Here is a 13870-nt window from a genome sequence, read left to right as displayed (position 1 = left end):
CGGCAGCGCTGCCCCTGCGGCGGTGCCCTCACTCACTCACTCGCTACGCTCGGCTCGCTCACCTTGTCGGCCTCGTGGCGCACGGCGTCCAGCAGCGTGAGCGGCGCGCCCTGGGCGAGGGCGGCGCGCCGGCGGTGCCGCGCCACCCTCACCAGCACGTAGCAGTGCTGGGCGGCGCCGGACGCGAACGTGGACGCGATGCCCAGGTGGCGCGACAGCGAGGCGCGCGACCAGCCGCCCGAGAAGGCGCGCCACGGCCGCTCCAGGCGCTCCACCGAGAAGTCGCGGAAGTACGCCTGCATCAGCTGCTTCAGGTTGTCGCAGAACTCCATGTGGAAGTCGCCCTGCGCACACCGCCGGCCGCGCCGCGGCGTCAGGAAAAAAAAGGTGTTCTCCCCTGTTTACCGTCTCACCTCCTACTACAAGTTTGTTTTGTTTGCCGATGATACAAACATTGCAATAAATAGAAAATCAAGTGTAGTCTTAGAAAGATCAGCCAATAAAATATTTGTGGACGTTAATCACTGGTTCCTAGCCAATTCTTTGTCACTAAACTTTGAAAAAACACACTACATGCAGTTCAGAACTTGTAAGGGATGTCCCAAGAGTATATGTCTAACATACGATGACAAGAAGATAGAAGAAGTGGACAGTGTCAAATTCTTGGGATTACAGCTTGATAATAAATTCAACTGGGAGGAGCACACCACAGAACTGCTGAAGCGTCTTAACAAATCTCTGTTTGCAATGCGAATTTTGTCAGACATAGGGGATACAAAAATGAAAAAGCTGGCATACTATGCTTACTTTCATTCCATAATGTCATATGGGATTCTTTTTTGGGGTAATTCATCAAGCCAAGCTAAAGTTTCCCGGGCACAAAAACGTGCAGTAGGAATTATATGTGGTGTGAACTCAAGAACATCCTGCAGAAGCCTGTTTAGGGAACTAGGGATACTAACTACAGCTTCCCAATATATTTATTCCTTAATGAAATTTGTCGTTAAAAATATATCACTTTTTCAAACCAACAGCTCAATTCATGGAATCAATACTAGAAATAAGAATAATCTTCACAAGGATTTAAAGTCACTTAGTCTTGTACAAAAGGGTGTGCATTATTCAGGAACACACATTTTCAATAACTTGCCAGCAGCCATAAAAAGCTTAACAACCAATGAAATTCAGTTTAAGAGAAGCCTAAAGGATTTATTGGTGGCCAACTCCTTCTACTCCATTGATGAATTTCTTAGTAAAACCAACTGATTTGTATATAAATACAACATAACTTCTGCACAATTTCAGTGCAGTAATGTGTTCACTCAAAATTTGTGTGTCTGCGTGTGTGTGTGTGTGTGTGTGTGTGTGTGTGTGTGTGTGTGTGTGTGTAAGTATAACTTCTGCACCATTTCAGTGCAGTAATGTGTTCATTGTAAATAAGTATTACAGTAGTTGTATTACATGTTTATTACCTTATAAATAAATAAAAAACTTTTTTATTTTAAATTCAGTGCATTAGTATTTGTAAAATGACTCTTAGTGTTCATTAAAAAATGACGATCATTCCACTTGGGACCTGTGGAATGGTACATTAGCTTATTTGTTTCAGTTGTAAATATTTGTCATGTATTGTTGTTTTTCTGACATGTTCCACATCCTGGAGGACCTCCTCACTACGGATCAACTGGAATGAAAGTAAATCTAATCTAATCTAATCTACACTCTCATTCAAAATACGGGGTGAGAATTACTGAACTGTATGAAAAAAAAACGTAAATTAGTTACAAACTGCCGCGCGCACACACTTCATTCGACATGTAAACGTCAGTACAGACATTCAGATATAGGTTACGACATGTTTGATACGCCGTGGTCTTGCGGTAGCGTTCTCGCTTCCGGAACACGGGGTCCCGGGTTCGATTCCCAGCGGGGCCAGGGATTTTCTCTGCCTCCTGATGACTGGGTGTTGTGTCTTCTTCATCATCATTTCATCATCACTAACTCGCAAGTCGCCAAAATGGCGTCAACTAAAAAGGATTTGCAATACGGCGGCCGAACGTCCCTGCATGGGGCCTTCCGGCCAACAATGCCGTACGATCATTCCATTTCATTGGCGATAATGTGGCGCAGGCGAATAGCGAAATTCTGCGTGCCCCGCTGAAGTGTCGCAACGTCGATGCTGTCGATGACCTACTGAACGGCTGTTTTCAGATCAGCATTGGTTTTGGGGTTATTGCTGTACAGTTTGTCTTTAACATATCCCCACAAAAAGTACTCGCATGTGTTCAGATCCGGGGAATATGGCGGCCAATCGAGGCCCATGCCAGCGGCCTCTGGGTACCCCAGAGCCAGAATGCGATCCCCAGAAGTGCTCCTCCAGGGCATCAAACACTCTCCTGCTTCGATAGGATCGAACTCCGTCTTGCATGAACCACATCTTGTCCAAATCAGGGTCACTTAGGATAATGGGAATGAAGTCATCCTCCTAAACCTTCCCGCACCCTTCAGTAGTCACCACGCCATCGAGGAATATCGCATCGATTATTCCGTGACTGGACACAGCACACCATATAGTCACCCGTTGAGGCTGAAGAGACTTCTCTGTCGCGAAATGCGGATTCTCAGTCCCCCAAATGGGCAAATTTTGCTTACTGACGAACCCATTCAAATGAAAATGGGTTTCGGCGCTTAACCAAACCATACATGCGCATTCTAATTCCCATCATTCTCCGCGCTCAACAGTGCAGTTTGAACGTCCTAACGCAAACCGTTCAGAAATTATGACACGACTTTATTTCATATAGTTCAATAATTGTCATCTTGTAGCTGCCATTAGACAGCTAGATTGCAGCGTGCAGGAAAAGCCCGAATAAATTTGGAAAGAGTGCTGGAAGGAAAACCCAAAACCCGTTAGATGCACACAACTAATGATGGCCTCGCCGCTAGAGGAAAGACAGTGGATGACGTTCTTCGTGACAGATCACGCATGAACAAAAGGAAGTGGAAGAGGCTCACTAACAGTACCTGGGAAACTGGAACTCTACAATGATGATGATGATGATGATGAATAAAAATTTTTGGAAAATTTGTGGTAAGGACTTATGGGACCAAACTGCTGAGGTCATCGGTCCCTAACCTCACGCAGTACTTAATCTAACTTAAACTAACTTAAGCTAAGGACAACACACACACCCATGCCCGACGGAGGACTCGAACCTCCGACGGGGGAAGCCGCGGGGACCGTGATAAGGCGCCCAAGACCGCGCGGTTACCCCGCGCGGCACGACGAATAGATAGCTAGAGGACTGGACTGCTTCCATCAGCAGTACAGAGATGGAACCTGACGCCTCCTACTGTGCTTCCACTGGTACAAAGTATTCCTCGATGTGACGGTACTGAAAATTATCTTACAGGCGACTTTATCAACTTAAAGGACAGCGACGTTTTCCAGTAGACGGCAGGGATCGTACAGCAACCAGTAATACTCGTATACGGTGAAGAAACAAGTCAGTCTTGGTTGCGGGGATGCCTGTGTTATTTATTTACCAGTGACGCGTTTCGCCTGATTCAGGCATCTTCAGACTGCCTGAATATTAGTTGGCATTAGGTACATGGGATACCGAGCACACAGAACGCCCCAGCAAATAACTGCCCTCGTCAAATGTCTGGAAACATTGCACGCTGTCCTTGTTGAGAAACGCGACATAGTCTGATGAATGCAGATCAGGATCAGTGTTTGTAGGTCTACTCCTGATCTGCATTCATCAGACTATGTCGTGTTTCTCAACAAGGACAGCGTGCAATGTTTCCAGACATTTGACGAGGGCAGTTATTTGCTGGGGCGTTCTGTGTGCTCGGTATCCCATGTACCTAATGCCAACTAATATTCAGGCAGTCTGAAGATGCCTGAATCAGGCGAAACGTGTCACTGGTAAATAAATAACACAGGCATCCTTGCAACCGAGACTGACTTGTTTCTTCACCGTATACGAGTATTACTGTTCACTGTACCATCCTGTCATATGTGTCTTTGTCCTTCAAGTTATTAAAGTCGCCTGTAAGATAATTTTCAGCAGCTTCACATCGAAGGAGCGGCCCATAGCAGATGTGGAGAACGGAATGTCCGTACAGGATTGCTCTTTATCTACACGCTTGTAGCGCTGATAACCATGCTGTGATAATGATGTACTTAATAGGTGATAAAAAAATATGCGTTAACCATCAGGATATAAAAGTAATTTACCACTGCAGTGCTACATTTATAAATGAGATTAAATTGAAATGGACAGATCAGATTAAGAGACAAATTTGTTGAAATCACACCATACGAATCAGATATAATGAATTAAGATTTAATGGACGCCAGTCAGGGAAGCTGAAACAAGATTTCCCTAGAAATTAAACTTTGGGTATTTGAGTTTTCAATGCCAGATGATGAGTGATAAATAGACAAACAGGGTATCAAATTAACCAGCTTGATGTCTGGTGTTGCAAAAGGATATTCCACTACTTGAAGGTAACCAGAGTAATATGAAAAACTTAAATAGTAATTCGAGCAAAAATTTACATACTTCACTAACAGCTCCTATTATCTACGTCAATCAAATATCAAACACTTTATCTTAAAGAGCAGCTATTTTGCGATGTTATACTAATGTGATACTTTTAACTCTCATTAAAAAATTAATAAAAAACTGGAAAAATACGATCAAATGTTTCATGAAATGACTTGTCTAGAAGTAACAAATAAAACAGATTAGAGAAACATTTGACACGTCGTCAAATGATGCTCGAAATAATGCATGACATATGAGGTGCCAACTGAGAATATAAAGTTCAATGTTTTACTTAGAATCTTAAAATTTTAATGAGTGCCAGAGGATATTAATCTGGCGGATTATGTAGACCGAGAACCGGACGTTTGCGAGATAACTGCGCGTCTGTGGTTATGAGCCGGCATTGACTTCACTCTGAAAGATTATGGTAGTCTGTACAAATATATGTGAAGAGTGAAGTTTTAGGACGAGGCAAACGCCTTGACTTTGGACCCATGTTCAGTGGAACGCGATCGCTGGTATTATCGTACACTTTTATTAGTGTCAATTTTCACTAAAAAATCATAACACGCCCTGTACATAGGCTATAACTAGCATATTTAGCCACAGTTATTATTTGTTTGTTTTTTCTTCGCGCACGCTTCTTTCCAGTAACACGAATCTTACAGCTGGATTTCAGAACTGTACATTTGTGGTCGCTGCGTGGTAACTGGAGGGCTACCATACGTCTGGCGTTAGATACACTAAAGTTCAAGATCAGTTACTGTCACATACACTCCAAGGCAAAAACAAGACGGAAATCGGTAGCTGCAACATAGATGTAGAGATAAACAAATCATTACAATTTCAGAAAAACTGGATTATTTATTCACGAGAACGAACTTCAGACACTGAGGAAGTCAGTAACGTGTTGGTGCACCTCTGGCCCTTGTGCAAGCAGTTACGCGGCTTCGTATTGACTGGGAGAGTTGTTGCATGTCCTCCTGAGGAATGTCGTTCCAAATTCTGTGCAACTGGCGCTTTAGTTCGCCAAAATCCCGAAACGGTTGGAGGGCCCAGGCCATAATGCTCAAACCGTTATGAATTGGCGAGACGTCTAACAGGCCAGCTGGACAGAATCTGGCACGATATGCCTCAGGATAACATGCAACAGCTCTGTCAATCAAGGTCAAGCCGAATAACTGCTTGCATGACGCCCAGACGTGGACCAGCGCGTTAGTGACTTGCTCAACTTGCGAAGCTCTTTCTCTTGAATAAATCATCATATTTTTCTGATATTGTAGTCATTTGTTTGTCTGTACATGTACATCAAATCTACTCATCCGGATAATTTCTTCGCGGTGCCTCATTTTTTTCCTTAGGAGTATATTTAACTGACGGAAGACAGCTTGGAAGTGAGTCCAACGAATGTCTTGATCTCATGTGATACAAGGCCTACAACGCTATTTACATGCAAGACGCCGATGAAACGTAAATCTGAAAAGAGTGTCAACCAGCAGTGCGCAAAGGCAAGGTTTTTTTTCTGGTACGATTATTTCCTCGAAGGTCCAACACGTTCCATAAAGCATTGGCCTAGTAAAAAACTACCTATGTACTGCTGCCAGCCTTGGTAGTTTCGAGTCGGAAAGTATAAATTTCGCAATGTCGTTGTCATTGCCGAACCATGACAAGAATAATAGCAACGCAGTTCAAGTTAAAATATTCTTGTGGCTGTAGTTATTTCTTGCTCAAGTGTGCACGAACGAATTGTTTATTTTACACGAATGTCATTCGGAATATCAAGAAACTGTTTTGCGAGTAGACCTTGCGCAGCTGTTTCTTGGCTGTGGGCAATATCTTCTTTGTGTTCCGTACAGTGCGGTTTGTACAGTAAAACTATTCACTGAAACAATGAACAATGAACGTGTCGATTACTTGTTCCGATACTTGAAACCAGCTAGGTGTCATTCGAATTTCGCATTAGCTATGAATGCTGCCCCCCCCCCCCCCCCCATGAACCATGGACCATGGACCTTGCCGTTGGTGGGGACGCTTGCGTGCCTCAGCGATACAGATGGCCGTACCGTAGGTACAACCACAACGGAGGGGTATCTGTTGAGAGGCCAGACAAACGTGTGGTTTCTGAAGAGGGGCAGCAGCCTTTTCAGTAGTTGCAAGGGCAACAGTCTGGATGACTGACTGATCTGGCCTTGTAACACTAACCAAAACAGCCTTGCTGTGCTGGTACTGCGAACGGCTGAAAGCAAGGGGAAACTACGGCCGTAATTTTTCCCGAGGGCATGCAGCTTTACTGTATGGATAAATGATGATGGCGTCCTCTTGGGTAAAATATTCCGGAGGTAAAATAGTCCCCCATTCGGATCTCCGGGCGGGGACTACTCAAGAGGATGTCGTTATCAGAAGAAAGAAAACTGGCGTCCTACGGATCGGAGCGTGGAATGTCAGATCCCTTAATCGGGCAGGTAGGTTAGAAAATTTAAAAAGGGAAATGGATAGGTTAAAGTTAGATATAGTGGGAATTAGTGAAGTTCGGTGGCAGGAGGAAAAAGACTTCTGGTCAGGTGACTACAGGGTTATAACCACAAAGTCAAATAGGGGTAATGCAGGAGTAGGTTTAATAATGAATAGGAAAATAGGAATGCTGGTAAGCTACTACAAACAGCATAGTGAACGCATTATTGTGGACAAGATAGACACGAAGCCCACGCCTACTACAGTAGTACAAGTTTATATGCCAACTAGCTCTGCAGATGACGAAGAAATTGAAGAAATGTATGATGATATAAAAGAAATTATTCAGATAGTGAAGGGAGACGAAAATTTAATAGTCATGGGTGACTGGAATTCGAGAGTAGGAAAAGGGAGAGAAGGAAACGTAGTAGGTGAATATGGATTGGGGGTAAGAAACGAAAGAGGAAGCCGCCTGGTAGAATTTTGCACAGAGCACAACCTAATCATAGCTAACACATGGTTTAAGAATCATGATAGAAGGTTGTATACATGGAAGAACTCCGGAGATACTAAAAGGTATCAGATAGATTATATAATGGTAAGACAGAGATTTAGGAACCAGGTTTTAAATTGTAAGACATTTCCAGGGCCGATGTGGACTCTGACCACAATCTATTGGTTATGACCTGTAGATTAAAACTGAAGAAACTGCAAAATGGTGGAAATTTAAGGAGATGGGACCTGGATAAACTGAAAGAACCTGAGGTTGTACAGAGTTTTAGGCAGAGCATAAGGGAGCAATTGACAGGAATGGGGGAAAGAAATACAGCAGAAGAAGAATGGGTAGCTTTGAGGGATGAAGTAGTGAAGGCAGCAGAGGATCAAGTAGGTAAAAAGACCAGGGCTCTTAGAATTCCTTGGGTAACAGAAGAAATATTGAATTTAATTGATGAAAGGAGAAAATATAAAAATGCAGTTAATGAAGCAGGCAAAAAGGAATACAAACGTCTCAAAAATGAGATCGACAGGAAGTGCAAAATGGCTAAGCACGGATGGCTAGAGGACAAATGTAAGTATGTAGAGGCTTATCTCACTAGGGGTAAGATAGATACTGCCTACAGGAAAATTAAAGAGACCTTTGGAGATAAGAGAACCACTTGTATGAATATCAAGAGCTCAGATGGAAACCCAGTTCTAAGCAAAGAAGGGAAAGCAGAAAGGTGGAAGGAGTATATAGAGGGTCTATACAAGGGCGATGTACTTGAGGACAATATTATGGAAATGGAAGAGGATGTAGATGAAGATGAAATGGGAGATACGATACTGCGTGAAGAGTTTGACAGAGCACTGAAAGACCTGAGTCGAAACAAGGCCCCCCGGAGTAGACAACATTCCATTGGAACTACTGACGGCCTTGGGAGAGCCAGTCCTGACAAAACTCTACCATCTGGTGAGCAAGATGTATGAAACAGGCGAAATACCCTCAGACTTCAAGAAGAATATAATAATTCCAATCCCAAAGAAAGCAGGTGTTGACAGTTGTGAAAATTACCGAACAATCAGTTTAATAAGCCACAGCTGCAAAATACTAACACGAATTCTTTACAGACGAATGGAAAAACTAGTAGAAGCCGACCTCAGGGAAGATCAGTTTGGATTCCGTAGAAATACTGGAACACGTGAGGCAATACTGACCTTACGTCTTATCTTAGTAGAAAGATTAAGGAAAGGCAAACCTACGTTTCTAGCATTTGTAGACTTAGAGAAAGCTTTTGACAATGTTCACTGGAATACTCTCTTTCAAATTCTAAAGGTGGCAGGGGTAAAATACAGGGAGCGAAAGGCTATTTACAATTTGTACAGAAACCAGATGGCAGTTATAAGAGTCGAGGGACATGAAAGGGAAGCAGTGGTTGGGAAAGGAGTGAGACAGGGTTGTAGCCTCTCCCCGATGTTACTCAATATGTATATTGAGCAAGCAGTAAAGGAAACAAAAGAAAAATTCGGAGTAGGTATTAAAATCCATGGAGAAGAAATAAAAACCTTGAGGTTTGCCGATGACATTGTAATTCTGTCAGAGACAACAAAGGACCTGGAAGAGCAGTTGAACGGAATGGACAGTGTCTTGAAAGGAGGATATAAGATGAACATCAACAAAAGCAAAACGAGGATAATGGAATGTAGTCGAATTAAGTCGGGTGATGCTGCGGGAATTAGATTAGGAAATGAGACACTTAAAGTAGTGAAGGAGTTTTGCTATTTGGGGAGCAAAATAACTGATGGTCGAAGTAGAGAGGATATAAAATGTAGACTGGCAATGGCAAGGAAAGCGTTTCTGAAGAAGAGAAATGTGTTAACATCGAGTATAGATTTAAGTGTCAGGAAGTCATTTCTGAAAGTATTTGTATGGATTGTAGCCATGTATGGAAGTGAAACATGGACGGTAAATAGTTTGGACAAGAAGAGAATAGAAGCTTTCGAAATGTGGTGCTACAGAAGAATACTGAAGATTAGATGGGTAGATCACATAACTAATGAGGAAGTATTGAATAGGATTGGGGAGAAGAGAAGTTTGTGGCACAACTTGACCAGAAGAAGGGATCGGTTGGTAGGACATGTCCGAGGCATCAAGGGATCACCAATTTAATATTGGAGGGCAGCGTGGAGGGTAAAAATCGTAGGGGGAGACCAAGAGATGAATACACTAAGCAGATTCAGAAGGATGTAGGTTGCAGTAGGTACTGGGAGATGAAGAAGCTTGCACAGGATAGAGTAGCATGGAGAGCTGCATCAAACCAGTCTCAGGACTGAAGACCACAACAACAACAACATAAATGCTGTCGCGCGAGGTGGTTAAGTGGAGTTCGTGTTGTGCTCCGGTAGGCAGATGACAAGCCGTGGTGTAAAATTTAGCAGTGCGTCACCAACATTTCGGAAATTGGAACTGACGGCTCATTCATTTCCTTCCAGAGCATCCTATTCATTAATAGCACGACCATTCCGCTATTCTTCGAAAACTTCGTTGGTGTGTGTTTGTGTGAGTGTGGAACTTACACAGAAGCACGATCTCATATACCATTATCGCCTGCGATTACGCTCGTCCGCATTCCGCTAGAGGGATATAAACTGTGTGGCCAAAGTCCGGGGAAGGGTTATCTCTTTTGAAGATGTGCAGTGCTGTGGGTGGTGCGGCGTATGCAGCGAGCGTAGCGTATACATGCAGCACCACTTGTCTGCGAGTGTGGTGCTGCATATATAGTCCAGCCGACACGAACAGTCCAGGAGCGTTGTACAGAACACGAAAGATATACCCCTCTCCGGCAACCGTTAAAATCAGCAGTAGCAGAGCAATGTATGTCCATGGGACACTCTATGGAATACAATAGAACGAAAATTTTAGCAACCGTTTCCAGTCTTTGGAATTCAGTAATCAAAGAATCACTGGACATAAGTCTTGCCGATAATCTTATAGATCGTGACAACGGCTTTTAGCGGGACAAAACGTCGAATCCTATAATTAAAATTATTAAGCCACAGCGGAATTCACGGCGTCATACGATACTCAGTGATTAGAACATGTCTCACTTCCACCACCGAGGGTGGCACACAAAACTCGGCTGTACCGCGCATGTCATGCCAGACGCATGCGCCGAAAAGACGCCAGCACATTTCGCATGCGCGAGATTCGGCATAAATACCGTGAACGCGCCTGGGCTCTTCGTCCTCTCCACCATGGCCAGGCTCTATAATGTGGTCCTGTCCACCGGCTTCTACCCCGACCTGTGGAAAACCTCCCGGATCCTGATGTTCCTCAAACCCGATAAACCGCCATCCGTTGTCTCCTCCTACCGTCCCATCAGCCTTACCTCGGTCTTCAGCAAGGTCCTGGAATCCATCATCACCCGACGCATCCACCAGCATCTCCGCCAGCACCGCCTCCTTCCCACTATCCAGTGTGGCTTTTGACCGTCCCTCTCTGCCGATGACCTTCTCCTTCACCTCACTCACCTCCTCTCCAAACAACTCAACTCCCGTCGCTCCGCCATATTCCTCTCGCTCGACCTTGAACGTGCCTACGACCGTGTATGGCATTTCGATCTCCTCTTCAAGCTCCAAACCTTCCCCCTTCCTATTAACTACGTCCGTCTGATCGGGTCCTTTCTTTCCCAACGTCCTTCCTATGTCACCATCCATAACACGGATTCCTACACCTTCTACCCCTCCACCGGTGTGCCCCAAGGTTCCGTCCTCTCCCCTCTTCTGTACCTTTTGTACACGGCGGACATGCCGCCGCCGTCACCCCCCGTCCACCTTCTCCAGTTTGCCGATGACACTGCCTTCCCTGCCCTTGCCCCCACCCTGCAGCGCTCCCAACACCTTGTCCAATCCCATCTTGACTGGTTCACCGCTTGGTGCAACCAGTGGTTGCTCAAGGCCAATCCCTCCAAAAACCAGGCGATCATTGTAGGCAAAACCACCCCTTCCTTCCGTCTCCTCGATTTCTATATCCACAACCATCCTATCAACCTCACCCCCACCCTCAAGTACCTTGGCGTCACTCTTGACCGTCACCTCTCCTGGACCCCCCATCTCCGGACAATCAAAGCCGAGGCACGCTCCCGACTCCGTCTCCTCGAGCTCCTTTCTGGCCGTACGTGGGGTCTGGACCTCTGCACCATCCTCCACACCTATAAATCCCTCATCCACCCTATCCTCTGCTATGCCTATGCCCATCCCACCTGGATCTCCGCCCCTCCTACCTTTTACAAATCCCTTCAAATCCTGGAATGCCATGCGCTCCGTCTCGCCTACTGCATCCGCCTCCCCTCCCCCACGTGCATCCTGTATGGCCTAATTCCGTTCCCAGACCTTCTCCTTTTCCTCGAATTGGTACGAATCCTCTAAACCTCCCGTAAACTCGATCCCCCTCACCTGCTTGTCTCTCCAATCCTTTCCCACCCCTGTCCGCTGCGGTGCCTGTATTTCCACATCCCACCCAATCTCCATCTCTCCACTCTCCATACCCTTGCTCAAGGTGGCTTCCGCCAACTCCCCCTCCCTGATGATGCCGTCATCCCCTCCATCTACCCCTCCTACCAACTTTGATCCTCCCCTTCCTCCCCGTGTGTTTTTGCCAAGGGCACCCTCTCTCCCTTCTCCCCCTCCTCCCTTCCTCCTCTCCCTCCGGGCTTCCCCTACCCCCCTATCTTCTTTCCTGCCCATCCCCTCTCCTCTGCCACTGGTATCTACACCCTCCCCCTCTCCCTCCTCCCCCACCTTTTCCCCTCTGGCAGGTCCCCGGATTCGTACATGAACAGTAAACATTCGTGTGCCGGAGAGCATCGCCATCGGTTTTTTGTGAGCCATCGTGTAAGTGATTCAGTGTTTCGTCGTTTGTGCTCCATCGTTCACGTGTGTCATTTCTGTCATCTCTGTCCGTGTCCGAGTGCTGAACGTTTTTTATTTGGACACTGCACCTGTGAACGATGCAAGTCAGGCCGCCGAAAGGAGTCACTAATAATTACAAAACTTGTTTTTATTTAGTACTGTAAGGTTAGCCAATTAAATGCGTTGTGCAATACAGTACAATTTATCAGCGCATTCTATCAGTGTAAAAGCGAATTTTAAATTTTTTATTATGTCAGAAAGTATTTTGCTTCTCTTACCTTTCGGTAAATTGATCAAATTTTTGAATTAATATTTTTTTTCTGCTCGGTAAGCTCGCGCTCCCCAATTTGGATTACGACGGCCCCCCCCCCCCCCCTCCGTCTCCCTCCCCGTCAGGGAGTACCAAGCCTGTGCCACTTTTCTTCATTACGGACTGTGCCATATACACTACCAGATCTAACGGTCACTCGCCGTCTAAATTCAGTATATTGATCACATTCAAACAAAGTTAAAGTAACCGAGTTCATTGCAACTGAATCCGAGGAACCTCATATTGGCCTCTGCAGGGACACTGGTTACAGAAATTCCATAGGAGGCAACAGCGAGTTCCGCCACCTGTCATGAAAGGGCAGGTGGAAGCGGCAGGCAAGTGGCAATCCTGACTGACGTACCTCCCTCCTAGTCTTTCGTCACCAGTCTGGAGGGAACTTACTTGGGTAACAGTAGGACAAGAGTGAGGATCATAATATCAACTTACGACCCCCTCGTCCTTTATCAGCAACGATTTTGAGAGCATTAAGAAAAACTGACTTCGTCCAGCGGAGGCAGGCAGCGATAAGCCTCCAGTCGCAACCAGCTGTCTGAACGCAGTTTGTTCATGGAACCTGTAGCTGCTGTCAGATATGCAGGGATAGTATGGAGCTTTTCTCAACAGCGCGTCATTGCAGTTATGAGGGACTCGAGGAGTTCGGAATCAGCAACTTGATGTGAGAGTAAACTAAGTAAAGATGTCCTCAACGTGAGCTTCGGTTTGAACAACACACTGCTTTATTTGGCGTGGGACTTTTTGGAATGGTATGTCTTTGCCTTCTTCCTACCTGTGAACGGGTTTACCCAGTCCGTTAAGGCAGTGACTTGCCGTGTGACGTAGACTCGAAAGCACAGTGCAACTTAGCATTTTTCACAGAACTGAAACACAGGCATAGATGAAGAGCGATAAATATTCTTCTGCTGCCGTTGCTCTACAGTCCATTGTTGATCTCGTCTCTTCGCCGGTTTTCGCCAGGCGTCTGGCTTCCGAGGTTTCCAGTTCTTGTATACCGTAGGTGTTCTTCGTCACCGTCTATCCACCTGGTTTTGAGCCGGCAGCGCCATCTACGACCCCTGGGAGTTTCAGTCAGTATCTTCTTCGACACCTCTGTACCACCCGTCAGAGCCACACAGCCGGCCCATCGCAATCTTACTGACTTTACTGT

At 45.5% G+C, this 13870-nt stretch overlaps 1 protein-coding gene across 2 annotated transcripts in view; it reads right to left on the bottom strand.

Annotated features, from left to right (window-relative positions):
• LOC126095032 (torso-like protein) overlaps positions 1-13870 on the bottom strand; it is a 525311-nt gene that overhangs the window by 78782 nt on the left and 432659 nt on the right. For both annotated transcript variants that reach the window (XM_049909694.1, XM_049909695.1), the window contains one exon: positions 63-344. In XM_049909694.1, the coding sequence (XP_049765651.1) occupies positions 63-344 (282 nt within the window). The remainder of the gene's footprint in view (positions 1-62; positions 345-13870) is intronic.

This window comes from Schistocerca cancellata, chromosome 8, assembly GCF_023864275.1.
Source record: "Schistocerca cancellata isolate TAMUIC-IGC-003103 chromosome 8, iqSchCanc2.1, whole genome shotgun sequence".
NCBI classification, from domain to species: Eukaryota; Metazoa; Arthropoda; class Insecta; order Orthoptera; family Acrididae; genus Schistocerca; species Schistocerca cancellata.
This window is presented reverse-complemented; position numbering and strand designations above follow the sequence as displayed.